The sequence below is a fragment of the Charadrius vociferus genome, unplaced genomic scaffold (assembly GCF_000708025.1).
Source record: "Charadrius vociferus isolate BGI_N301 unplaced genomic scaffold, ASM70802v2 scaffold958, whole genome shotgun sequence".
In the NCBI taxonomy this organism is placed as follows: domain Eukaryota; kingdom Metazoa; phylum Chordata; class Aves; order Charadriiformes; family Charadriidae; genus Charadrius; species Charadrius vociferus.
The window spans coordinates 545,739-571,354 of NW_009649741.1; the positions used below are offsets into that span (position 1 = coordinate 545,739).

A 25,616-nucleotide genomic window follows, 5' to 3' on the forward strand; every position below is an offset into this window, starting at 1 on the left:
GAAAGGCAATTCAGCGATATCCTGGTTGTACATCAGGTACTGTTGTGCTGGTTGTCTGGCACATGACACCTACTTGACTCAGCCAGCAAGTCTGCTGTGGCACGCTTAGAGGAGCAGTGGGCTAGTACAACTGCCCACCATCCAGCTGAGGTCTGTAGAAAGTGGTTTGTGACATCTCGCTGTGATTACCACCCAAGGCAGCCTCTCCCACGCCATTTCGGGTGCATGATCACCCACTGCAGAACCGCAGCTTGTTACTCACCTGCAAATGCATGAGTGTGTGTTCTGAATGCTGAACTTCTCTTACCTCAGCCTTCAAGGTCACCTCATTCTTTCTGTATTCAAAGCCTCCTCACTTTAATATTATCTTCCAGCTTGGTTTCATTAGCAGATTTCATCACATAATTCCAGATTTTTGCAAAAAAGAACAACCAATGAAAATATTTAACAGATTGGTGCTCCCTCTACCCTGGTACTTCACTTTCAAAGCTACTAGTTCTCACCTCCTCTTTAGTCTAATCCCTCTTCCCCTTTCAGTGCCTTTAGGCATCTCATCTTCTCCAACGGCATTAACAATTGCCCTTTGGCATGTCACGGAGGGCTTAATTCAGGTCCAGAGAGGTGACATCTATGGCATTTCCCTTTGGCAGCTCGGTTTTCTAAAGACAGCAGGTGAACACAGCATGCATCTGTTTACCTTTCACAAAACCAAGCGGAGTTTCTCCCCCACTTACTTTTGTCTGTTTTTCCTTCAGATTTTGTTTTGAAGTCTTGCGTACTACAGAGACAAAAATCATGGTTCTTGTTTACCCAGAGCACTTTCTCCTTCCCTTCAGCCCTTCTTAACTACAAGTCCAAATGCACTGCTCTGGTCACCCCAGTTTGGTTGAAAGTCAAAATTAGGCTTGAAAACTAAAAACTCTTGTGATTTCTGACTGCCTGTTCTTTCAGACTCCAGGGATGGTTCAGTTCTCTAGGCTGAAGGTTTTTATACCTCCAGCACTTGCTATGCTAAATTAAAAGTTCTGTCACCTTTTGCATTTTCTCTGAAAGCTGTGCTGTAGTTCAGCTTCAACCCTTAGAGTTCCAGCAGGAGTTGACTGACAGCAGTTGTACAACTGGGTTGTGTGGATTAGAGGATCAGAATAGAGTCTTTTTAAGTTAAACTCCTCTGTGCATCTGTTCAAGACACCTGGGCAGTTCCGCCTGCCCGCCTGGCAGCTCCGCACCCACAGCTTGTCTGGAGCTGCGTCCTGGGGCCAGCAGTCGGTCTGTCTGCTTGCTGGGGGACACGTTCATTGATGACGAGCTACCTCGATGGTATATTGACAAATGCAGCAAATGATGCAGAGTTACCAAAATCATTATTTAATAGTTCACTATAAATGTATCCTTTCTTATGCACTTTGTAGCAGCCCGATCCAAATCAATGAATCATGTTTGGATGTGAAAATGCTGTGTCCTTCCTGAATGATCTTAATGTTGTATAGCAGATACATCGGTTACTGCAGCTCATGGCGGTGAGCTGAAAACAAGCTTAATAACTCAGTCTACTAGGTATTTTACAAACCATAAGGAAAACTTTATACAAATTATATACAAACTGAAGATAAAATATTACTCCCAAGTATTAGTCTGTGTTATATATTACAAGATTTCAAATATTTATATGTTCTTTAGTAACTGTACAGGTTGTCTACAAACAGTCAGAATAATATAGATATATTTACAAGTATATGCAAATAGCGTTAACATTACCTGCTGCTTCAACTCTGTGGGTAGGCTGTCAGCAAGGTATGAAATAAGAAAATCTATGTGATTTTTGCCTCCGTGTATGTACATAAATACATTTCTATATATACAGAGACATATAAAGACTAACAAGCCCATTCCAAAACCTGGAATATAGCCATGTGTAGTAAATCCTTTCTAAGGTATATGAAAGTATCCTTCCATCTTCATGCTCATCACTGCGTCTGCATTCATCTTCTGTAAGCGACTCTGTGTTGCTGAAGGATATTATATTTAGAAAATTAAATCTAAAATTTTGTTTCTGTTGGAATCTGTAGGAAATAAAAGGAAATAATGTCACCCTCTGTAAGAAATAGCCAGGGCAGGTGCCCTCTGGTGAGTGGCATGTAAAAAGTTGCTCCCCTAAAGCATTTGTGTGCAAAGACTGTGGTCTGACATTTTTTCCTTATGAGGTTGCCATGTGCTGGATGCTGCCCTTCTCTTAAAGTCCATGACAAAAGGCTGTGTGTGTCCCTTTCTTATCCCTGTCTCTGGACTCCCCTTCTGCCTGTGACATTTAGATAAATGCGACCAATGCTGACATCTCTGCCACGTGGACATGCTACCAGTAAGCTCATCATGGGGGAACCGTGGTGGACAGGGGAAAGCCTAGTGAGATGGCCTTCCCCTGCCTTCCCTCTGCAGACTTGGAAGGGGCAAGGTTTGTGAGCCGAGCCCCGTGCCTCCTGCTTTGCCTTCAGTCAAACCCCATTAATAAGCTGTCTGGATACTTTCTGCCCTGGGCTGACACAAGAGCTCAGAGAAGAAGATGCTTTTGTTATCTGACCTAGCAGTTCCCATGAGCAGCTTTTGGGGCTATGTTTCCCATGGTTGGAGCACTGCTACTGGAGACAGGAGGCTTACCGTGACTTCCCGGCTGCGCAGTCCGTTGCTGGGGATTTCGACGTAATAGTTGTTGCTGCTAGCTTTCTCCTGTAGTGAACACAAGAAGTTGTGGGTTAGGAAATGGATTGTTTCTTTTTTGCCTCTTTCACATTGAAGAATGTATTGCTTTTAAATCTCTGCAACATGCTTGGGAAGTTGACCTGGAAGGAAGGAAGCTCTCACTTGTCAGCGCTTTATGCCCCCAGGAGTCTCCATGTCAGTGCAGAAGAGCTGGGCCAGTTCAGCTAAGTGGGATTAGACAGTTTTCAGGTGAGTATTGTTCTGGGTTTGGTACTTTTAAACAGATTTAACATATGCAGGATCCTTTCTTGCTCTTGATTTAGGAACATTCCCAAAAAGACCAACCATAAATTTGGCTGTACTAATTTATCTGCGCTACTTTATCACTCCTTTTGAAGGTAGACAGGCCTGGGTAGCCTACATGCAAGCAGCATCAAGTCTGCTTTGCAAAAGCCACTGCAGCACAAGCAGTAGTCCCCCACTGGATGGGTGACGACAGAGGCCTGCCAATGGATGGGCGCACATTTGGTCCCACACCGTGCCCTTCCCAAGGAGGTGACTTCAAGTGAAGTCCACAGCCAGGCCAGTCTCCAGTGGGAATCATTCACTCCTTTCACTAGTGGTCTTCCAGGCACCTGGACCAGGGGGCACTCTTACTTTCCAAGTTTATTGGAGACCAGCTGAGTTTTAATCATTAACTTTTTGAATACAGCGATGGTGTAGGGCACATGGCTCACTCTACAGGGCACTGCTGGGTGCCTGTGAGTAATGTGAAGGCACTAAAGTAGTGAAAGATGAAAACTGTAGTGTTACCTCAGCGAGCTTTAATTTGGGGGAGCTGGCTATATCCTTCTTCAGCAAAATGTGTAGAACAGCATCATGAATGGTGAGGAAAAACATGGATGACTTGATCTCCTCATCAAAAAACGCGCATCTCTCCAGTTTGTCCAGGAAGCCCTCTGTGGGGGAACAAAATCAAAGCACAAAGTGACCTGCGGGCCTTGAAAATGAAGAAATAGTGTACCCTGAGTGTGTCTGCTGCACGAACATGGGAATTGCTGGTATACTGCACTCTTTCATTGCTTAGAGCAGATGGGTTCCTCTTTACTGATGTGGAGAGGGTGGGATATAGATGCCCGTCAGCACTGCCCTGCTTGACACTAGGCAGAAGGGAATTTGAGCCCTGTTTCTTATTTAATGCCTAACCCAGGCTGCCCAACAGTGGGTCTCGCAGCCCAGAGCTGTACAGCACAGTGGTGGCTGTAGGTAGAACGAGCCCGTCGTGTGTCGTCCCAGCCTGCTGGGTTCAGCATGGGAGGGACGACATGTCAACTCAGCTGGATCTGTTCACTATCCAAGACTGGAAGGTAAAACTGGGGTGATCCTCCACAGCCATACTCAGTGGTGGATGGGGAAGGCAGTGGGATGAGGCACTCATGGTGATGCTGATGGAAAGGCAAGTACTCACCATGTGCCCCTGCAATGTAAATGTCGATGTCGATCCGGACAAATTCTTTCAAAGTCTGTTAAACCAGAAAAAGGCACCATTTAGATACTGCTAGTTTTGCTGATAACAGCCATTACAGTGATCAGCCACAGCAAATATACAAACCACTTTAAGATATTTAAGATCTGTGATGGTAAGCAGCTCTAAACTCAAACTCTGCTGCACCTAGAGGCAGGATGGTCTCTTCACATGGCTGCAGACAGGGATGACTGATCCTTTTGGAAAGGGGCAGTATTAAATACCTTCAGGCCACAGTGGAAAAAGAGATTCTTCCATAAATTTTATGGCTTTATTGTACCTACTTGACATGTGATGAAACTAACATTAGGGGATTGGAACATCTTTCTTATGAGGAGAAGCTGAGGGACTCGTGTCTTTTTAGTCTAGAGAAAAGAAGACTGAGGGGGGATCTTATTAATGCTTATAAATACTTAAAGGGAGGGTGCCAGGGGGGTGGGAACAGGCTTTTTTCAGTGGTGCCCAGTGATAGGACAAGAGGTAATGGGCACAAACTTGAACCTAGGAAGTTCCATCTTAACATGAGGAGGAACTTCTTTACTTTGAGGGTGGCAGAGCACTGGCACAGGCTGCCCAGAGAGGTTGTGGAGTCTCTGACTCTGAGACATTCAAAACCCACCTGGATGCTGTCCTGTGCAACCTGCTGTAGGTGACCCTGCTCTGGCAGGGGGGTTGGACTAGATGATCTCCAGAGGTCCCTTCCAACCCTGACCATTCTGTGATTCTGTAAGACTTCAAAAGCTTCTGGGGAGATTTTTATAACTGGGAGTTTGAACAGAACTGCAGTTCCCACTGACGGGGCAGGTATTTAGTTCCTATGGAAATAGAGTTATACACCCTGTGTGGCTCTAGATAGTTAACTTTAGCTACTACTCTTTGAAAATGTTGTTCTTATTGCTTTGTTCAAGGTCATCCTGGGAAGCAAGAACAGGAACAGAAACAAAACGCCAATGCTCAAACTCCCAGCCTGGTGTTTAAAGCCGTATTTCGTATATACATTTCTGTAAAGCTTCCTGAAATCTTACGAGGTAAAGAAAGGGTGCTACAGCCAACACTCTAATTCCAAGAAAATTTAGGTTGACTATTTAATCCATTTCCTAAACATTTTCTATGGAAAATGTACATTAAAATTCACATAAACTCAAAGGTTGCCACTGATTTTCCAGTCCATTTAGGAACACCTTTAAGAAACGAGCTAGAAATACAGAATAGAATCACAGAATGGTTTGGGTTGGAAGGGGACTTCAAAGATCATCTAGTCCAACTCCCCTGCCATGGGCAGGGACATCTTCCACTAGATCAGGTTGCTCAAAGCCCCACCCAGCCTGACCTGGAATACTTCCAATGGTAGGGCCTCCACAAGTCCTCTGGGCAACCTCTTCCAGTGTCTCACCACCCTCACAGTAAAGATTTCTTTCTTATATCTAATCTAAATCTACCCTCTTTCAGTTTAAACCCGTTGCCTCTTGTCACTACAGGCCTTGGTAAAAAGTCTCTCTCCATCATTCTTATAAGCCCCCTTTAAGTATGGAGAGGCCATAACAAGGTCTCCCCAGAGCCTTCTCCAGGCTAAATAAAACCAACCCCCTCAAACCTTTTGTCATAGGTGAGGTGCTCCAGCGCTCTGATCATTTTTGTGACCCTCCTCTGGACCTGCTCCAACAAGTCCATGTCCTTCTTGTGCTGAGGACTCCAAAGCTGGATGCAGTACTCCAGGTGGGGTCTCACCAGAGCAGAGCAGAGGGGCAGAATCACCTCTCTCAACCTGCTGGCCATGCTTCTTTTGATGCAGCCCAGGATACAGTTGGCCTTCTGGGCTGTGAGCGATCATTGCTGGCTCATGTCCAACTTTTCATCCACCAGTACCCCCAAATCCTTCTCGGCAGGGTTACTCTCAATCCATTCATCCCTCAGCTTCTACTGATGCTGGGAATGGCCCTGACCCAGATGCAGGACTTTATACATGCCCTGGTTGAACTTCATGAAGTTCAGACTGGCTCACTCCTCAAGTCTGTCAAGGTCCCTCTGGATGCCATCCCTTCCCTCAAGCATATTTCTCAAGTGTAACTACTATTCATTTGTTTTTCTTTCATATGATCACTGTTTTTCTTGTGAATTACAATTACCTTTTGGAGGATTCTCATGGCAGAAAAATCAAGGAAGGACACTGCTGAGAAATCCAGAACGATGCTGTGGATGTCGACTCGAGGTACAGTGATGCCGGGGGGGAGGTCAGCAGCCCAGTTGATCTGAATGGGCAAGTCTGTCATGTTGGTGGGCTGGTCCAGCTCCTCTATTCTGTTGTTGTCTAATTCTTCATCTGACTCGTATGTATGCTCAGCCGTGCAAATCAAGCCTTTCTGTGTTGACAGAGAAAAGTGTCATAATTAATACTTCTCTTTAAGACCCAGCCAGGATAGTAGTGCATCTTACTCAAGGGCGAGAGTGGTGGCAACGCAAAGCTGACATACCCATGAGATTGAGCAGGACCCACCTGCACTTTACATTAGAAACTGTTCTGTCTGTCCCTTGTCTGGAAGGGTTTGGAAATGTTTGCTTTCCTCTCATCAGTCATTTAATCATTATCATAACCAGTTAATGAAGGCTTGTTATTGTTCCCTGAAGTCAATGGCCAGATACACTTTGATTCAGTAATCTTGGAACAAGTCAACAAAAAGCATGTAGGGTTTCGGCTGGGAGAAAACCAGCTTTATCCTACCATTAATGCAGCATGAACGTCACCTCTGTGGGACCTGATCCTGCCAGTTGATGCCAAAAAAAGCTCCGGTGGACACATACAAGCTCTGCTCATGGTAAATCTGTAGGTCTCTTAACTGTGAGAGTAATTTAAAATCTTATTTTTGAAATGTGTTTATGTCACAAAGTGGCAACTTGGGGAATAGCATATCTAATTAGGACAGGAGCCTGTGAGGCACTTCTCTGCCATGTCAAGCCAGGAAGCTGATTGCTTGACCCCTCCTGGGTGGAGTTGCCTTACGTACGGGTGTCACTTGCAGCTCGCCGTTCTTCAGCATCTTTCTGATCTTCCTCAGAGCTTTATTGCGTTTCCTCAGGACTCTCAGTGGGTCGAAGCCAACCTGCAGAAACAGTACTTTGAATAATTAGAAAAAAAACCTCACAGTGACACCAGAGGGAGGACACAGTATCTCATGTGGCTTTTCTTTACAGTCATGATGAGCATAGTTTGGACTTGATGTTGCCTCCCACTTTTCATCAATTCAAACAAGAGCCCTTTTTCTTGATTGGAAAGATGTCTACAGGTATGACTGCAAACCAGGCAGGCCCATCTGTGCTAGCTTTTGGACACCAGCATGGACAGCATTATAGCAGTGTAGATCATGCTGTAGCCCAGGCCAGTAACTCCAGCAGGCTGGTGCAGTGCTGACTAGTCCAGAGCTTGTCCTACTCTTCTTCGTTATGAGATGGCCACCCAGGCAACTGAGGTTAGCGAGCTCACAAGTTGTGTCTGCTCTGTGCCACCTGATGCGGTGTGGGTCCTATACATGTTTTGTTTTCTTGAAGAAGAATTCTCTGTGTTTGCCTTACTTTCTTCTAAAGGACTCAAAATATATATACATTGTTATGGTATAAGTTCAGCATGAGTCAGGCTGTTCTGTTTCTCAGAGGTGTGTACACACACGTGGCATTACAGTAGTGGAAACAATATTTGAATAATTAATGAAAAACTCATATTTGAACTGTGGATTGACTGCATATGTAGTAATTACTGGGAAATTGTATTCACCTTAACGTGTCATGCAATTCTTATGTTCAGAATGACAGCCCCAGACACTTACAGCAGTGACGAGTTTCTCCCTGAAGAACTCAATATTAGCAAAGAAGATAGGAGATGAGCACCTGAAAATCTTCACTCCCTCTGGCTCATAGATCTGTACAATGAAGGAAAAGTGTCAGTAAGGATGTGTGCTATAGAAACACAAATGCAGTAGCTAATAAAAAAAATGCAGCATTTCTTACGTCAGTGTAATCCTTCCTGTTCCTGTAGATGTTACTTCTCCCAACATTAGCCAAAACGGAGCAGCTTGGGCTGTGAACAAAGACACGCACACCATTATTTGTAGCCCACACTGAAACCTGCCAGAAGGGAAGGATCGGAGAAAGCAACCTCAGCTCCAGTTCTTCAGACTGAAGCAGGACCCAAACCCAAGGGTTTAAACCTGTAAATGATTTTTCCATACACAGTTGCTGGACAGACAGAGTCAGGGTCTGTTGGCCTTCTCTGTATGGGGGGAACTAATTTATAACAGGAGGCCCTGAGATATCTTTTCATCATGTTCAACAAATACTCACATCTGGGAGCGGATCACCACGGTCAGCAGCTGGAACGCCACGGCAGTTGCTAGCCCAATATCCAGGCCAAGGAGAACGGCAGCTAAGAAAGTCACCACCCATATAACCTGTAATGAGCAGGGGGATGGCAGCAGTTACACGCAAGTCAAGGACATGAGTGGTGAGCCCAAGGCAGGAGCAGAGATGTCTGGACTGTTTTTTCAGATGTGCTCCAGGCTGCCCACCCACCTTTGGTGAGGAGTTTCATGTTTCCTAGTTTGTGTTTCCCTTGCAAAATAGGGCCAAACTCACCAGGGAGTGTTTCTAGGGATGGCAATTTCTATTCAATAAAAGCTTAGGATAATAGAGGTGTGGATTTTCTATGGGTAGTTCACTAAATGTTCAATCAAAATCCAGCAGAAAGGCAAGGTTACAAGTAAATTGGGATCCTGTTAAAGCTGAGAGTTGTAAACATGCTTTGGATATCAAAACAGGCACATGTAGGTGCTGTCAATGTACTTGACTGATAAGCATAAATGACTAGATAATGCTGAATATTTTTAACCACGGACTTCAAAGGATTCTCAGGTGGTAAATAACTGGTAGCTGGGAAAACTGAGCCGTTTGGGAACACAAGGAATTGGCTGATGAGGAAGCCAAGAGCCTAAATTTTCTGGGTGTCAGAGGTAAGCAGTCCTGCCCTCCAGTCATGATCTTTGCCATTTGGAGTAAACCCTTTGAGCCGTGGTCTTCACTTGGTTTTTGCTGTGTAACCTCCACTGACCGTACTGCGTGAGTGTGAAAGTGTCCCTGAATGTGTAGCGAATGTAGACATTTTCTGTAACTGCCTTCTATATCTGACTATATAATGAACAGTATTTTAATAGATTTTGATTAAATGGATATGAAATGGACATGGAAAACAAACTTAGGAGAGAGAATCAATTCAAAATAAGTGGGACAAAACAGAAAACATGAACAAGGGGTATAAAAGTAAAAAAGGCATGCCACTATTGTACTTTCCATTTAGTGAAGTAAGGCAAGTATAAAAATAAGATAACCTGTAAGCAAATTTGCATAATAGATGACTTTCCCAGAGTGCTTCATTCCTGAATGCCTGTGGGACTCAACTTACACAGTCATACTTGTCCTTTCTCCATAGGACGCTTACTTCCTTGAACTGCATGAGCATTCCTTTCAAGTTGCCGAGAGCCAAAGATGCAAGGACTGACTGTTAAGAAGACCAAAATACATGCTGAATTTTAAAGCAAGCAAAGCAAATGTTGAACATTAAGACTTAGAAGATCATACAAATAGGGCCAAAGTGCAGCTGAAAGGCCAGGCAGCTCCTCATGTGCTGTCACTGCTGTGAGTTGGGATGCCATGTCCATTGCACTGGAACATCCCTAGCCGTGGTGCAGTGCAGGTGTCTGACTTGAGGCTGCAAATCCCACTTATCTGTGGCACCTAAAAGCTGCTTCTGTGATATTTGGTGTTTGGGCACTTGCATTCCCTCTGAGGGACCAGGTCTAGTGGTCCTCTCTGTCACGATCTGGGAAGAAGAACTAAGCTTTGCAAAACCCTATTTGGCTCCCACTGAAGTCTTTGAACGCTCCCAGTGACTCCTAGGCCAGCCCTGTCCGGCAAGCAGGAGGAACCATGAGGTGAAGCCAGTGAATACCTTCTGTAATGGCTCCAGGAGAAACCCAATGGCCAAGATCACAATCAAGACGATGAAAGCCGAGATAATACCAGCAATCTGCATGAGAGAACAATTCTACCATGAGTAAGTGCCTGAAGGAATTATGGTTATCCAGGAAAAAAGAGAGCTTTCTTGCATTAAACGGCATCATCATCTTTTTTCTATACCTGTGTTTTGCCTCCTGTGCTCTCCTGCACACCTGATCTTGACAGAGCGGTGCTGGAGGCAAATCCTTTGAATGATCCGCCAACTATATTACCCAGCCCAAAAGCAATTAGTTCCTGAAATAAAACCAAAAGAGGTTGTTCTTAAAAGCTAGTTCATGACAGTTATTCACAAGGCAAACCATTCCTAAAATTACTTATTTCCCATCAACAAATGCACTGTATTGATTTCTGTGTTATTCGCATACCTGGTTACCATCTATTGGGTAGTCATGCTTAATGGAATACACTTTAGCCACGGAGAAGGCTACTGCAAACCCAACAATTGCAATGGAAATGCTGTCACCAATACATTTTTCGAGGACACCTGCATCAGGTGCAACAGGCGCTTGAAATCTGAAAGACAGAAAAATCTACTCATTAAGGATATGCCTAAGGAGAGAAGTTGTCAAGCAAGCAAGCAAGGCAGTGTCCAGCTCATAGACCACTTTGGAGAGATGCGACACAGAATTATTGGTCTGAACCCTGTAAAACTTCGGGGAATCCTTGATCAGAACAGAGACTTTGTCCTCACTCGGCTCAGCTTGTGTCTCAGCAGGTCCTCATTTCCTTAGCCAGGACCTGCCACAGCTTTTTTTGTCTGAGGTGCATGCCCAGTTCTGCCTTCTAGTTACACGTGGATGTAAGATGACACGGCGTTGGGGCCATTGCACAGGAAATTTGCATATGGAAGGATTTCACTTAATTGCAACCAACAAAAAAAGCCCCCGCATGATTCACTGAAGCACTTTGGACAGTTAAACAAATACTAAGTCAGGTAACATCAACTAGTCTCTCAGGCTATCTGCTAGATGCTTTAGCTGTACCATTTCCTGCTCCTCTGATCAGGGGCTTTTGCAGATCCTTGGGAGAACTCCTCCCTTTGCTTCCCTCCCCTCCCCCCACAGTGACGTGAATTCTGAAGAACAGAGACTCTTGATCAGAAATAGCTGTTCTTCTGCAAACTTCATCCACTGACACCCCCCGGGGCTACAAGAGGCCATCGAGAGTGCCCCAGTGAGTAAATGGCTGCAGTCTGCTGTCCTACTACATGTCTTCCTCCCTCTTTTTAACTTAATGTCTGCCTATTAATTCTTCATACCAAAATTCTGGCATAGCTGGATGTACTCTTGATGCAGATCTATACTCTATATCCGGATATATACTCTCTCTATGGATATACTCGTAGAGGAGCAGACATTGAGACCTCTGGAGGATAATGGTGCCTGGGGAGATGCTGGTGGCTGGTCACAGGGGACCAGGCAGGAGAACTATGCAGTGTCCTGGTGGCTTTCCAGAACTGTTAGTGGCTGCTGAACTGTGCATGTACTTTTAAGGGGAGTGGAGGTATTCAGGAGTGAGTAGCTCAGGAAAAGGGACAAACATCAACCTCCTGCTCAACAGCTGTCTTTGAAAACGAAGCATGCAATTATTTCATGTCACAATGTATTCTTTGTCATGTAGGAGGTTCACCCTACTGAATACCTTTTACCTATTTAAAGTATGTCCTTATATTGTAGAAAGCAAAATGTTTGTTTGCCTACCAAAAGAAGATGAAGCATCACTTTAATCAAGAAGCAGAGCTGAACCAATTCAGCACTGACAAACTGGAGAGAACATTTTGCTCCACCGGAGATTTTAAGCAACTTACCCTTCCTCTAGTTGTCCGACGACAGCTACGCCAAATTTTTCTTTAAGGTCAGCAAAATAGGAAACCAGTGCTGCTAAGACTGTCTGAAAGATAATAAACGTCACATCCATTAGGCATATTCAAATAAGAGTATGAATAAACTATTGAAAACAATTTCTCTCCCTCTCCCACATGCCCTCCACTCTCATCACCAGCAGCAGAATAATGCCCCAAGTCTGCATATCACTTTGCTGTTTAGATGTAATTCCTGAATCATCTAACAGGTATGGCTTTATGTTCATAAATCACAAAGAGTATATCAGAACACTTCATTAACAACAGACAACATTCCACCCAATAAACCAGGTGTTTTCTAACAAGGTGCTGTAATAATTCTGGGGGAAAACAAGCACCACCTGCATCTATAGCAACATCCTCCAGGACTTTAGGAGCTTGCTGCCCATGCGAGGCTTCCACCACCCCACTGCTGCTCAGGGAGCAAAACTGTTTTCTGCTTGGCCACGGATGGCCAGGACTTCGGTGGCTGCGTGCAGGTGTGGTGCAGAGGGGCCCCAGCTGTGGGACAGCAGCCAACTGGTCTCAGACCCAATTTCATCCCAGGAAAAAATTCATAGTTTATAACATCTTACTCACTACAGATGTATTCAGTTAAGAACAGCTAAGTAGAGGTAAAACATCTCACAATAGCTCACAAACACTGTCCATTTTTCCGCATAGGTAAAATGATAACCCATCATTTAATGCAGAACAGGAGAAGAAATAGTTAAAACTCTGCTTCCCATGTCACCACAGTGATGGAGCAATGGCAAAATCAAAGAGAAGGGACTGTTACCACAAGGAGTTCGATCGGGATGGGAGTTGGTAACTTTGCTTTGTATCGATCATTCATTTCTTTCACCACGAACACGATAAGCAAGACAAGGAGGGATGTGACAAGGTCAGCGATGTTTGTTTTTGTGATCTGGCTGAAAACACTCTCCAGAGTCTGAAAAATCAGGAAGAAACATGCGGTGCTTTAGAAATGGCAGCCCCCTGGCACAGTAGCACCATCCTTTCCAGAAGAGCCTATACCTGAATTGCTCTAAGGGTTATGGCAGTTGGGATTTATTTCCCATGGCATGATGTGGATTGCAAGCCCCAATGAATGTGCACGTGCATCATCCAAACAACAAAAGGATCCAAGAAAGACCCTTTCCACTGGCTCTCGACCCTCTCCTCCTGGCATCCCCCTGAGGGAGGGTTGGAGCAACATGCGCGTGTGCAATAGGAAACATGAGCGACAGAATTAGTGAGCAGGTGCCTCTCTCCACTCCTCCCTTCCTGTCCTTCTCCTTCCTCCTTTCTCATCCAACAGCCCTCATGGAGTCATATCCAAATTAAATATATATAATATCAGTCCAGTAAAAATGAATAACTAAATGCTTGAGGTAATGTTGAACGCTTAATTAAAATATGCCAACACACAATAGAAAATACTATCTAATTTGCCCAGTGGGGTTTAACTTGGTGTTTGGCAATAAATTTAAAGATTGGTCCTATACTAAGAATACATCTTGTATTTTTCTCTTGTGTTTCCTCCTGCTTGGCTGTTTTTATGCTGAGCTGCATTATTACTGTCTTGTGATATACAGTCAGATATACATCACAGGTTTCAATAACATCAAATAACGAACACTAAGCACTTACATAGATGATGCCGAATGGTTTATTAAATCCAGGGACAGGTAGTTGAAACATGAATTTCAGCTGAGATACCACAACATGGATAGCTGCAGCAGTTGTGAAACCACTGATCAATGATTGTGATAGATAAATAACGATGAATCCAAACTGGAGAATTCCCAGAAGCAACTGAAATGCAAAATGACCATACATCAGTGTGATTCATTCATGCTTTTAAGCAATCTCTGCAACTAAGAGAACAGTATTTAATGTGAACAAAGATTTTCACCTAACCCCATGCATCCAGGGATTAAGGAAAATTCTATCACCAGACTTGCAATAAAAATTGAGACTTAGTAACAGGGTGCCTAAGGCTAGTAAGAGTAATCGCTAGAGCAGTTAAAACCTATTATTTTTATTTTATAGCTAAAATAAACCTCCGTAGTCCTAGGGTTTTCAGTATCCATATTTTCACATGGTACGGTTGTTTCATGAAGCAGAACTATATTAATAAGGAAGGAAGGAACAGCACAAATTCTATATTAGGGAGGAAGGAAAATTTTTTATTTCTTTTAAAAAGACAAATCCAAATACTTTACTATTATGAGACAGAGCATTTATTCCCCTTTCTGTGTCTGCATCTTTCACATTATTCTCACAACTACTTTTTTCCTATCCAGCAGATGATGATCGTTTTTTGCTGTTGGTGGGGTGCACCTGTGTGGGCTGTAGGCTCAGGTCTGGGCAAAACCAGGGATTTCACAGCATGGATCAGTGCCTGGTCACCGGATGTCTACTAATCAGTGAGCCAAGGTCAGTCATGTAGGAAGAGGAAGAGGATTACTTTGGTGACTACCCCAGCAGAAAACAAAGGGAAAGGCCAGTTCACCATCCATCTGTTCCTATACGTGCATATAGACATGTGCGGGCACACACACATATGTTTACCAACCTGAAAAACCCCAGAAAGGAAGGTTACAGATGCAGCCACCATCACCCTCTCTTCATTTATTGCTGAGATATTCGTGGAAGTGCTATTTCCAGCACTGTCATCCGGGACCAGCCTGATCACGGCTCCTCCCACCATCAGGCTCAAGACAGGGAAGGGACCTGAATAGCACAAGGTGTTTGTTAGAGACCTGAAGGGCCAGTGTGTCCTTCTTCACCAGTGAGGAGGGTGGTTGGTGTGCCGGAACTTACCCACTGAGATATGTCTAGATGTGCCAAAGATAAAATAGACCAGAGCAGGGAAAAACGCTGCATAGAGTCCATAACCAGGGGGGACGTTCACCAGCAAAGCAAAAGCGAGACCTGCAAGGACAGAGACCCGGGCAAGGGGATGAACGTGTTACAGGCTGAAGCCAGCCATTTCTTTGCACCTGGCATAGCAGGCTCTGTCAGGGTACGCGTTTCTCAGAGGTACCTTGCAGGACAGCCACAAGCCCCGTGTTGATGCCGGAGACAATGTCACTCAGGATCCACTCTTTGAAGCGATATGCTGGCAGCCACGAGACGATGGGGAACAAACCCAAGGCACTTTTTTTTACCCTTTGTGGGGAGCAGCTGTAAAGACACAAGAGGAGAGAGCTCTGTTGGTGAATGGCTCAGCTGAGTCACAGCCTGTCTTCGGAGGAGAAACAAAGGGGGAAGGATCCAGGTTCAGGCTGCCAGAGGTGACGATCTTACCCAGACATAGCCCTGATCAACCTACTCTGCCAGCTGTGCTTCAAGGAGGATTCAATGACCTCCAGAGGTCTCTTCCAACCAAATTTTTCATAGAATCATAGAATCACGGGATGGTTCAGGTTGGAAGGGACCTTTAAAGGCCATCTAGTCCAATGCCCCTGCCATGAGCAGGTACATCTTCAACTAAAGCAGGTTGCTCAGAGGACCCTCCAACGTGACCTTGAATGTTTCTGGGGATGGGGTATCTGCGACCTCCCTGGGAAACCTGTTCCAGTGTTTCACCACTATCATGGTAAAAAATTTCTTCCTTATATCCAGTCTGATATAAGGAACCCTCTTTTAGTTTAAAACCATTACCCCTTGTCCTATCGCTGCAGGCCCTATTAAAAAGTCTGTCCACATCTTTCTTATAAGCCCCCTTTAAGTATTGAAAGGCTGCAATAAGGTCTTCCTGGAGTCTGTGCTGCCAAGTGCACAGGAAAAGAGAAGCTGCCTGGGATACAACTGTAGGAAGACTTTTAAGGGTAATATCAGATTAAATTCTTTAGAAAAATATGACATTGCATTTGGTTAATGAGTTTTCATTTGCTTTGTTGGAATCTGAGATGGAAGCTGTCAGGATGGAGTTCATGCTGTCTGAGAGAGGCAGTCTGGGCTGTTTCTTAGATCCACATTTAAAAAAAAAATTAAAATATCCTTACCGAAAATATATTTTCAGGTGATCCCAAAAGGTTTTATGGTATCTGTGCAATTTCTCATGCTCTTCATTGAACAAATTCTCCGAGTACACAGGTCTGGCCACAATATAGTGGTTGCCCACAGGTTCAACCATTTCTCCTGAAATGTCAGGCGAGGATGGTGACTTGTGTGTGCTTCTCTCTGGCTTTAGTGACTTAAAAACCTGAAATGAAGAACGGGGTTAGCTCCTTATGTACTGTGGGGCAGGTAGCCGTAGCATAGATGAGTGAACTCCAAACTGAGTGTTACTGCCTTTGAAGATCAAAAGAGAGATGGTTGAGACACCCGCTCTGCTTTGACAAAGTGATCTCCTGCCCCCCTCCTCCTCCCACTGCAGGGCAGTGTTTCACTGGAGCATGAAGTATTTCTTTCTAAAGATGCAGCCAAAAAGTGGACAAGATGGATTTTGAGTTAATTTATCCCCAAGTCAGTCGTCTACAATCAAAACTTGCCTCCCTCAAGGGAGACTAGTTCCTTAAAGAATATACAATCAGTTCCCAAGCCGTTTCTCTTTGTGGCACCACTGGGAGGGTTGGGAGCTTACTGAAACCCACCGATACGTGAGGGGAAAGGCAGAGCCAAGGCAGGGCTCAGCTGTCCTCTCTTGGACCCAGAGACAGGGCTGAACCTTTCGGCTTGGCTCTGTGTGACGAGGAGGTTAGGCACAGTAGTAAAAAAGCACGGTGTTGCTGCTTGTTAAGTTATTTGTAAGGTTTATTTCCACAGGTTGTCTGGACTGCTTCTCCTCTGTTTCATGCTCACAAACAGTTGTTGCAATGTCTGACCTAAATACTATTTTCTGCTGTGTCCCAACCCACATTCACATGTTTGTGCTGAACAGAAACTGTCCTCGGTCACTCCAGATATGACCCCTGAAGCGCAGGTTACACATGAGAAGATTCAAGATCTGCTTCAGTTGATAACACTGGGTGTTTTGCAGCAATTAATTGATGATGTCACTGTGCTGCCCACTGTGTTGTTACGTTTCTCTCAATGCCTCACATTCTTCCCACATTAAATTCACCTGAACAAATGTCCTATCTAAAAACATTTCTCTCTGCTGTAGCCACCATTAAACACTTAATACAGCACCGGTCCTAGACAGGAGCTGTGGGACCTGTTCTTGGTAGTCACTGTTGGACTAGATGATCACTGTAAGTCCCTTCCAAGTGAACCAGTCTAGTCTAGCCTATTTTCTTTTGACTCAGAGGCAAAGATGTACTATAGGATGCAAAAAGTCTTTTGTGATGTCGATAATAGAGTGTTTATCTTTGTTTTCTTTCGCCTAGTGATTTCAAATGCTCCTTAGTGCCTTGGTGCTTACTGGTGGTCTCATGAGATATCCCCAACCAACACTAGTTCCTCACCCAAGTCCATTGCCTGACTCGTGCATTTCTAATTCAGACTTGTGTGTACACAATATTTGGAGATATCACAGGACACATTTTCAAGTGGCACAAAGCAGTTTGCGTAGTTATGAGCAGCTGGAAAGCTTTTTATCTATGACAATTTTGGCATTAAAATGTGAATCCCATCCTGAAACTTTGCTATAGCTTAGGGCCCATTATTGACCTATTTCAAGTGATTTCATTTTAGTTTCCTCCTAGTTCATTCTGGGGAAATTAATGGATGTGTAGAAGTCCAAATAATGTTAGATGAACCTGTTAGATAAACTCTTTTGTTGATATACTATTTTTCCACAAAGGACTCGCTATTTTGGCAATGGGTTAAACATTTTTGCTATCTTTTTTAACATTAAAAAAAAATAGATCTGTAATATTTTCCAAAAACTAGCAGGTAATTATTCTAACAGACTAATACTCAAAATCTAAGCTCATTCAGGACCCTGATTCAAAGTCAGTTAAAATCATACTTCAATCCTGTAACTGTACACTACTGTCTCTCCCTCTGCTGGGATCAGAAGCTGATGAAATTTCAGTGAAAAAATTGGTTAATTTAGCTCTTTCTCTCATAAGTCTCAGTGTTCTTATATTTGCAGGATGAAGTTTTATCTATCAAAGATTTTAGAATTGCTCTGTTTCATAGCCTGTGCATCACTCTTTTAGACTTCACGTCAGAGAAAGAAATATTGCGGAAAGCCCAGCTGAATAGTTGTGTTCATTACTTTGTAGGGCACAAGGTGTACTGTTTGTACCCTTTGAAATGTTCATAAGTCATAACAATAAAAGAAGTGCATGGGTTACTCTTTCGTTTCAGATTTTCCCCAGTGCTGCAGCTGCTGTAGCTTTCCTGAGTACTTTAGCTGTCACTCCTGCCCCTTGCCCAGCCTTTATTCTTTCCTCAGGCCAAATGTAATGTCCCATCTCAGGGAATGTACAATATGCCTCTTTACAACTCTCCAAATCTACTTTGGTTTAGCAGTGCTGGTCTTGTTGAAGGTGTAAGTATTTTGTGTGTGTTTTTTCCTTCCTGACAGGAGCCCAAATTTACCAACTCTTCAACTGGTTTGGTTCAGTGGCTGAGAGCTGCAGAAGGAGTCCTGGAACCTCGTCCCAAGGGTCTCATCAGGCTGAATCATGTGAGCATAAGTCTGCTCTGAAGGCTGTAGTGCCACATGGCATTACTCAAGTTAAGTTTAACGAAGCCAGCCTGAGAACCTGAAGTGCAACATAAAGTGCCTTCAACCTGTTTCCTGGCAGGTAAATGAGACCATACGGTGCTGCACCTTGCTGCAGCTAGATGACCACTACTGCAAGTCACCTGCTAGTTGAGCTTTTCTCATCTGGTTCCCTCTCCCATGGGCTCTATCGGTAGTTATTAGCTATTGTGACTTCGGTCAGAGCTGCCTTCCTCTTGCTCACTGCCATTTTCTTTCCATACATGTTTAGAAAGATAGGATGCCCTCTGCATAGGGACATTTTTTCGACTGTCAGCACCATTATTTATCTTAGGTATTTTGAAGAAAATGGGGATATCATGACAAGTGCCAGCATAGTGGAGGCCAACATCCTCCACAAATCCCCCAAAAGAAAGGTCTGTATTCCGGTAACCCACGCTGCCTTTCCAGAGCGCTCACATCCTTAAGTCCTTGGAATCCTTGTGGGACAAGGGCAATTAGTGAAAACCTTCTGATGACTTCTATAATGTGTCCACCCACACACAGGGACCAGGAGCACAGATCAAGCTTTCACCACCCAGCTATCAAGAGGTAACAACTTTCACTTACTATTGACCAAGATTAGGTCTGAACTGAAACCCCAGAGATAACATTCTGGTTCAGTTTTATTCCATATAGCCTCTGATCCTCTTTTCATGGCCAGCAATTAACAGCGTTACCATCTCTCACGTGTAAAAAACTCCAACTCCACTGCTAATCCTCCACATCTGTGAACCTTTGGTAATGCATATTTTGGTGTGTGTCATTTTGTCGAGGAGGTTAGCAAAAGCATACCTTCTTCCCTTTATTAATTTATCCTAAATATTGACTAAGAAGTACACAAAAATCTGGTAACTTTAACTGAATAATTAAATCACAGAATCACAGAATCACAGAATGGTTAGGGTTGGAAGGGACCTCTGGAGATCATCTAGTCCAACCCCCCTGCCAGAGCAGGGTCACCTACAGCAGGTTGCACAGGACAGCATCCAGGCGGGTTTTGTATGTCTCCAGAGTGGGAGACTCCACAACCTCTCTGGGCAGCCTGTTCCAGTGCTCCACTACCCTCAAAGTAAAGAAGTTCCTCCTCATGTTAAGATGGAGCTTCCTAGGTTCAAGTTTATGCCCATTACCCCTCATCCTATCACTGGGCACCACTAAAAAAGACTGCTCCCATCCCCCTGGCATCCTCCCATTAAGTATTTGTAAGAATTAATAAGATCCCCCCTCAATCTTCTTTTCTCTAGACTAAAAAGACCCAAGTCCCTCAGCCTTTCCTCATATGAGAGATGTTTCAATCCCCTAATCATCTTCGTTGCCCTTTGCTGGACCCTCTCCAGCAGTTCCCTGTCCTTCTTGAACTGGGGAGCCCAGAACTGCATGCAGTACTCCAGATGCGGCCTCACCAGGGCAAAGTAGAGGGGGAGGATGACCTCCCTCGACCTGCTGGCCACACTCTTCTTGATGCACCCCAGGATTCCATTCGCCTTCTTGGCCGCCAGGGCACATTGCTGGCTCATGGTCATCCTGTTGTCCGCTAGGACTCCCAGGTCCCTCTCCACAGAGCTGCTCTCCAGGAGGTCAGCCCCCAACCTGTACTGATGCATGGGGTTATTCCTCCCCAGATCCAGTACCCTACACTTACCCTTGTTGAATTTCATCACGTTTCTCTCTGCCCAACTCTCCAGCCTGTCCAGGTCTCGCTGTATGGCGGCACAGCCTTCTGGCGTGTCAGCCACTCCTCCCAGTTTTGTGTCATCAGCAAACTTGCTGATGGTACACTCTATCCCTTCATCCAGATCATTGATGAATATGTTGAACAAGACTGGGCCCAGTACTGACCCCTGAGGGACACCACTTGTTACTAACCTCCAACTAGACTCTGCACCACTAACCACAACCCTCTGAGCTCTATCTGTAAGCCAGTTCTTAATATTAATACGCTTCATCACTTTTCAATCTGTGCATACACACTCACAAACTCTATTTCTCTGCAATCTAAACATTTGAAAAATACAAAGAAATTCCACAAAAGAACCTTTTAAATTTTACAAGAAATACAGCACATGACTAAAAGCATTTAATTTATAAGTATTACTTCACATATACCATATCCAGATTGGCAAGTCAAAATCATACCTGATGTGTCTTATTGGAAGCTCTTCAGAAGAAACCACACCAAGATTTTACGGAAAAAGATATCCTTGAAATTTTTAGAGGCAGTGCAGGTATCTTGTGCTGTTCTTCATTTCAGAACCTCCCTAAATACTGGCAGCACTTTAATAACTAACTTCAGTTAACTTTTACAAGAAAAGGAAGATTTCACTGTGGCCTTGACCATTGAGCCTATCCTCAGGAGGGATGATAAGAGTCATTTCTTAAAGTTCTCTGTGATATTGCTTAACTTTGTTTGGTGAACTGTTTCTGATTGGTCTGCAGAGACTAATATGGGAAAATAGAGATGAATAAGGACTGCCTGTTGCAATCCTGTCCTGTTCATCTGCCAGGCTTCTGTTGAGTATGGTGGGAAGTGGTGATCAGAGCTCAGCTATGGTAACCTTCATTTCTGAAGGAGCATGAGCCAGTGGTAAGGCAGATGGGATTTCTGGGCATGCGAGCTCTGAGCAAGGTGTGCCACTGTGAACCTTACTCCCAAGCACCTCTAAGGGACCCTCAATTGCTTTTCCAGAAGCAATTTCTGTTTCCTCAGATCATTGCCAAAAATATCCTTTGCAGGGATTTCCAACGGTCAGCTGTGAGTTGGTGGACCTGACACTGCGGCATCCCCGTGACAGCTGGTGGAAGGGTGCAGACCAGGCATGCAGCCAAGTGTTGGGGCACAAATGTGGCATAGGAGGGCCAGGCAGTCCTGCAGGATCCTGCTCCCCTCCACTGCCTATAGAGGAACTGAGGGAAATCATCCTCCCTAGGCCAAAGTGAGCCTTTGTAAACATTTCCCTGAGATACCTAAAACCACCTAAGGAGATAGCTGAAATAACATTTTGATGCCTCAGGCTGTAATTTCGGTAGTAGGTGCCCGTGTTCAGGACAGCAGTAAAACCTCAGTGCTGAAGACACCATAGCATCAAAGTTCTCTGATGAAAACCATCCTTAGGACCCTTTCCTTAGGTCATGCTACCACGAACACCAAGAAATGCTTCAGCCGCGGTATCAGGAAGGTCGTGGGGTGCCAGGGTCCTTAGGCCACTCCTCTGGGCTTGAAGCCAGGGCTTGCCTTAGCCTTTGGAGGTTTGAAATCACAGACCCTGCCCTTGAAGAAAGGGTTTTCTTCATCTGGTGAAAGGGCATGGCGTGGAAAAGGGCACCCTGTGTACTCTAGAGGGACTGTCACACACATGGGTCTAGGAGGAGAAGAGGCAGGAGGAGCCTGGTATTCTGTTCTCGGGTGGTTTGCACGTATTTCAGTCAATGATTAAACCAAGAAGTAGCGGAGCAAGTATGACCCCAATATCTGCTCCCCGCAAAGTGCGAGCTCTATTAGCCTACTCAATGAGGATTTCTCTCCTGCACTTTAGCCCACAGCTGCGGGTTCCCTGAGAGTCTTTATGGACCTCAGGTGCTTTTGAAAGTTGGAGCTACATTTCTAACCAAGTCCATAAGCTCTCCTTGTCAATAAAGATCCCAGGTCACTTCCTAAACTGTTGAGAGTACCTTCTCTGTGACAGCAAATCCCTGTTTTTGGTAACTGTGGTTAAGCTTAAGAAATTTGCCGCAGATTGTAAAACTGACACAGAAAATACTTTTACCATTGAAATAACAAACATTTTAAAAGATGTAAACCAGCTCAAATTGTGAAACAATTAAACAGTTTTTGGCCTCCCTCCTCAAAGTGCAGGCATGATGTGGTCACAGAAGTGCTTAAAAACCACTCTGAAGAGTTGAATGTATTCTTAATTCTTTGTATTCAGGATATGTCATGAGAAGCTGCAACGTAAAAGAGTAGGACAGATTTTTTAGGACTAGTTTTTAGTGCAGGAGAGACTCTTGGCTCTAATGAAGTCAGTAGAGTCTTGTTCTTAGCTTCATCACATCCATCTGTGAGTGCTTTACTCTTGGATTATTCCCACTAATTCACTGAAGCGATAAGATGCTACATGGAGTGACGCAGGGTATAACTGCTTTAGCCTTTCTGTTTGCAGCAGTAACATTAAGAACATGATTCTCTCCTGATAGTGCAGAAGAGGCTTTGTGCACAAGAGTCATACAGGAACAGATCACCTCTGTCCCACACTGCAGGAGTTAAGCTGTGCAAAGCCCTGATGGCTTTACACCAGGTGCTTAAACATCAGGTGCTAAACTCCATAACCAACAGGGAGCGCGTGGCCTTTTCTGCCAAGGCAGAGCAGAAGAGCAGGAAATTAAAATTTCTTATTGCTCTGTGTCTCAGGCAGCCCCAGAAATGCAGAGATTGCAGTGCCGTAAATCAGTCACAGCCTGATCCCTTGCCAAGTCTCAAGTACCCTCAGCTTCCTCTTGTTTTCATGGGAGCTGAAAACTACCCACAGCTCTTGAAAGCAGCTTGGTGAGCTGAGCTCTGAAGGGCTTCTCGTGCACTGCCTCCCGCCCTGGCCAGGATGGGGAGGGAGGAACAAGTGGCAGGAGGGAGATAATACAGTAACAAATTGTCTGAGAGGCTTATGACTGCAGAGAGAAGCTATTTTTCACAGAGGAAAGAAAACAGTTCTGCCGGAGATGCATTTTACTTGTCCTGTGAAGAGCTCCACGTCTTTCTTTAGTGTTAAATAAACACCAGTATCAACACTGGGAGATTAGCTGGCTGAGAATGTGGATAACAGCATCAGCCCGTGATGATTTCTAGCGTTTCCCAATGTTTTCTTTCACCATGTGCTGTATGAAGCTTCTGTTCTCATGTGCCGCTTTCTGGCCACGTCCTGTCTTCTGCTGCCCATCTGGTCACCCTGCTTCCACATTCTGCCCAAAACCTTCCAGCCAAATATCGCTCACAATAGCATCTGTTGTGGTGCTTCTAGTGCAAAACACCCCAAACTCAAGTTCTTCCAACCCTTTCAAATACAACACTGCTCTTCTTGGGCAGCTCAGTGGGTAAAAGAAACATGTTCTATTTTGCTCAGCAGTAAGCGTGGTAGTCAGTTTGGGCACGCACCGCTGGTGCATGCCAGTTCCTCGCTCCCATTTTGGAGGAAGGACAGGGACCACAGCCTGTGGAGGGCATCCTCAGGAAGATCTGAAGCCCCTACTGGGGACCTCCAAGAAACAAAAGGAAAAATGGATGGCCCTGAGAAGTATTAATGGAAAGCAGAGGTGTCACTTGTACTCACAGACTCAGGACACCAATGCCAAAAGGAAGCATATTGTCATTTCATGTTCAGCTTCTTATGCTTTCTAGTACCTTGTTTTCTTCACAGCAAGTTTCTCTTCCTATTACCCTGAGGCACAAACCAAATCAGCCGTGCTACTGGGTTAAATTCAGTGGTGATGCCTAAAATGAGGGTGAAGATGAGTAAGTTCAGTTAAGAAGCAAGTATCAGGCAGTCAATGTAAGTTTGGAAAGGGCAGTGAGGTTGGGCAGGAAAAGGAGGCCAGTTCCATTAACAAAGATATTTCTGGATTGCTCAGATTTATCAAGACTTGTAGAAAAAGAGGGTCTGAATTTTGCTTAGTGACCCAGCAATGGATAAGAGCCCGCTATGATATGGGTCATTGAAAGTTAACTCTCCATTGTATTGAGCACATAATAAGCAGGAGCACCCAGTGTTGTTACAGTAGCGTATCGTGCAGAGGAGCTGGAAATTTCCAATAAAAGGGTTGGTGCCATATTCACATCCCTCTCCATTTTTATTCATGCTTCTTTTATTACACTTATATACTTTAGTTCTCTTTTATTATGTACTTAAGAGTGATTGTGCCCTGAAAGTCAGCAATCTTAGCCTGGATGATGGAGTTCATATGATGGCGTTATACCATAAAGAGCACAAACATAAAATCCTGCATGCTGCCTTTCAGAGCAGAGAGAGTTTTGTCATCACCTCTGCCAACTTTAAAAATCGAGCTTCATTCTCCAAGACAAAGTGTCATATTTTAATTCAATGTTAATGTTATTTTCTCTTTTATGAACTTTCTATATTTTAATTAAAGCATAAATAGTTCCTTTGTATTTATTTAAAGCCATCTGTCTCTTTTGATTTCATAAAGCAAATTAATTTCTTAAGAGGTATCAGACATCAGAGGCAACCAACTAGATTAAACTTGTTGATTCAGCATTTAACTGTATTTTTACACTGTGGTTGCATATAGTAACACATTATTTGAGACTTGTCCAGGCTGGGAATCACAGTGGTGGGAGGACGCACAATCACAGAGCCCTGCAGAGCTTTTCCTGCCGGCGATGGGTGCGTCAGACAATCTGCAGTGTCACAGCCTGATGCGCTCTGTCCTTTGGTACAGATACTGCTACGTGCACATGGAGTTATGTTTAACACAGAGTAATGAGCGTTCAGATAATCTGAAAATAAGGCAGAGGCGTAGCTAGCCTTGTTTGTGCTGTGCTGGAGTGGGAGGTTCAGCCTTGCGTCTCCACCTTGAGCTCCTTTCTGCTGTCTCTAACGACACCTGCTCCAAAAGATGCTTGTGGGGCACCCACTTCCAAGGGGTTTTCAGCCACATGAGATTGTAAAGACATCCTGTGTTCCCTCAGGCTAAGGGAGAGGCATTGCAGGGAGTCATGTCCACCTCAGACTGGCATACAGCACCTATCTATATCTCTCCTCTAGGTATATCCCGTCTCTAGGAAGCCATGGTGCAGCTGCCTGGGCTTTTACACC

At 44.4% G+C, this 25,616-nt stretch overlaps 2 protein-coding genes across 2 annotated transcripts in view; one reads left to right on the forward strand and one right to left on the reverse strand.

Annotated features, from left to right (window-relative positions):
* Window positions 1–602: 602 nt before the first annotated feature.
* SLC26A3 (solute carrier family 26 (anion exchanger), member 3) lies at window positions 603–16,269 on the reverse strand. Its single transcript, XM_009890863.1, has 20 exons — window positions 16,139–16,269; window positions 15,175–15,314; window positions 14,952–15,062; window positions 14,704–14,861; window positions 13,776–13,940; window positions 12,922–13,074; window positions 12,090–12,172; window positions 10,648–10,795; window positions 10,403–10,516; window positions 10,215–10,292; window positions 9,669–9,764; window positions 8,555–8,661; window positions 8,222–8,291; window positions 8,041–8,133; window positions 7,225–7,320; window positions 6,349–6,582; window positions 4,166–4,220; window positions 3,511–3,656; window positions 2,656–2,724; window positions 603–659 (listed from the first exon to the last, which is right to left on the reverse strand). The coding sequence occupies exons 1-20, from the start codon at window positions 16,267–16,269 to the stop codon at window positions 603–605; spliced, it is 2,304 nt and encodes a 767-aa protein (XP_009889165.1).
* A 2,843-nt stretch (window positions 16,270–19,112) lies between these two features.
* The window catches only part of DLD (dihydrolipoamide dehydrogenase), a 44,608-nt gene continuing 38,104 nt past the window's right edge, over window positions 19,113–25,616 (forward strand). Inside the window, exon 1 of the mRNA XM_009890864.1 lies at window positions 19,113–19,181. Within this exon, the coding sequence (XP_009889166.1) occupies window positions 19,113–19,181 (69 nt within the window). The remainder of the gene's footprint in view (window positions 19,182–25,616) is intronic.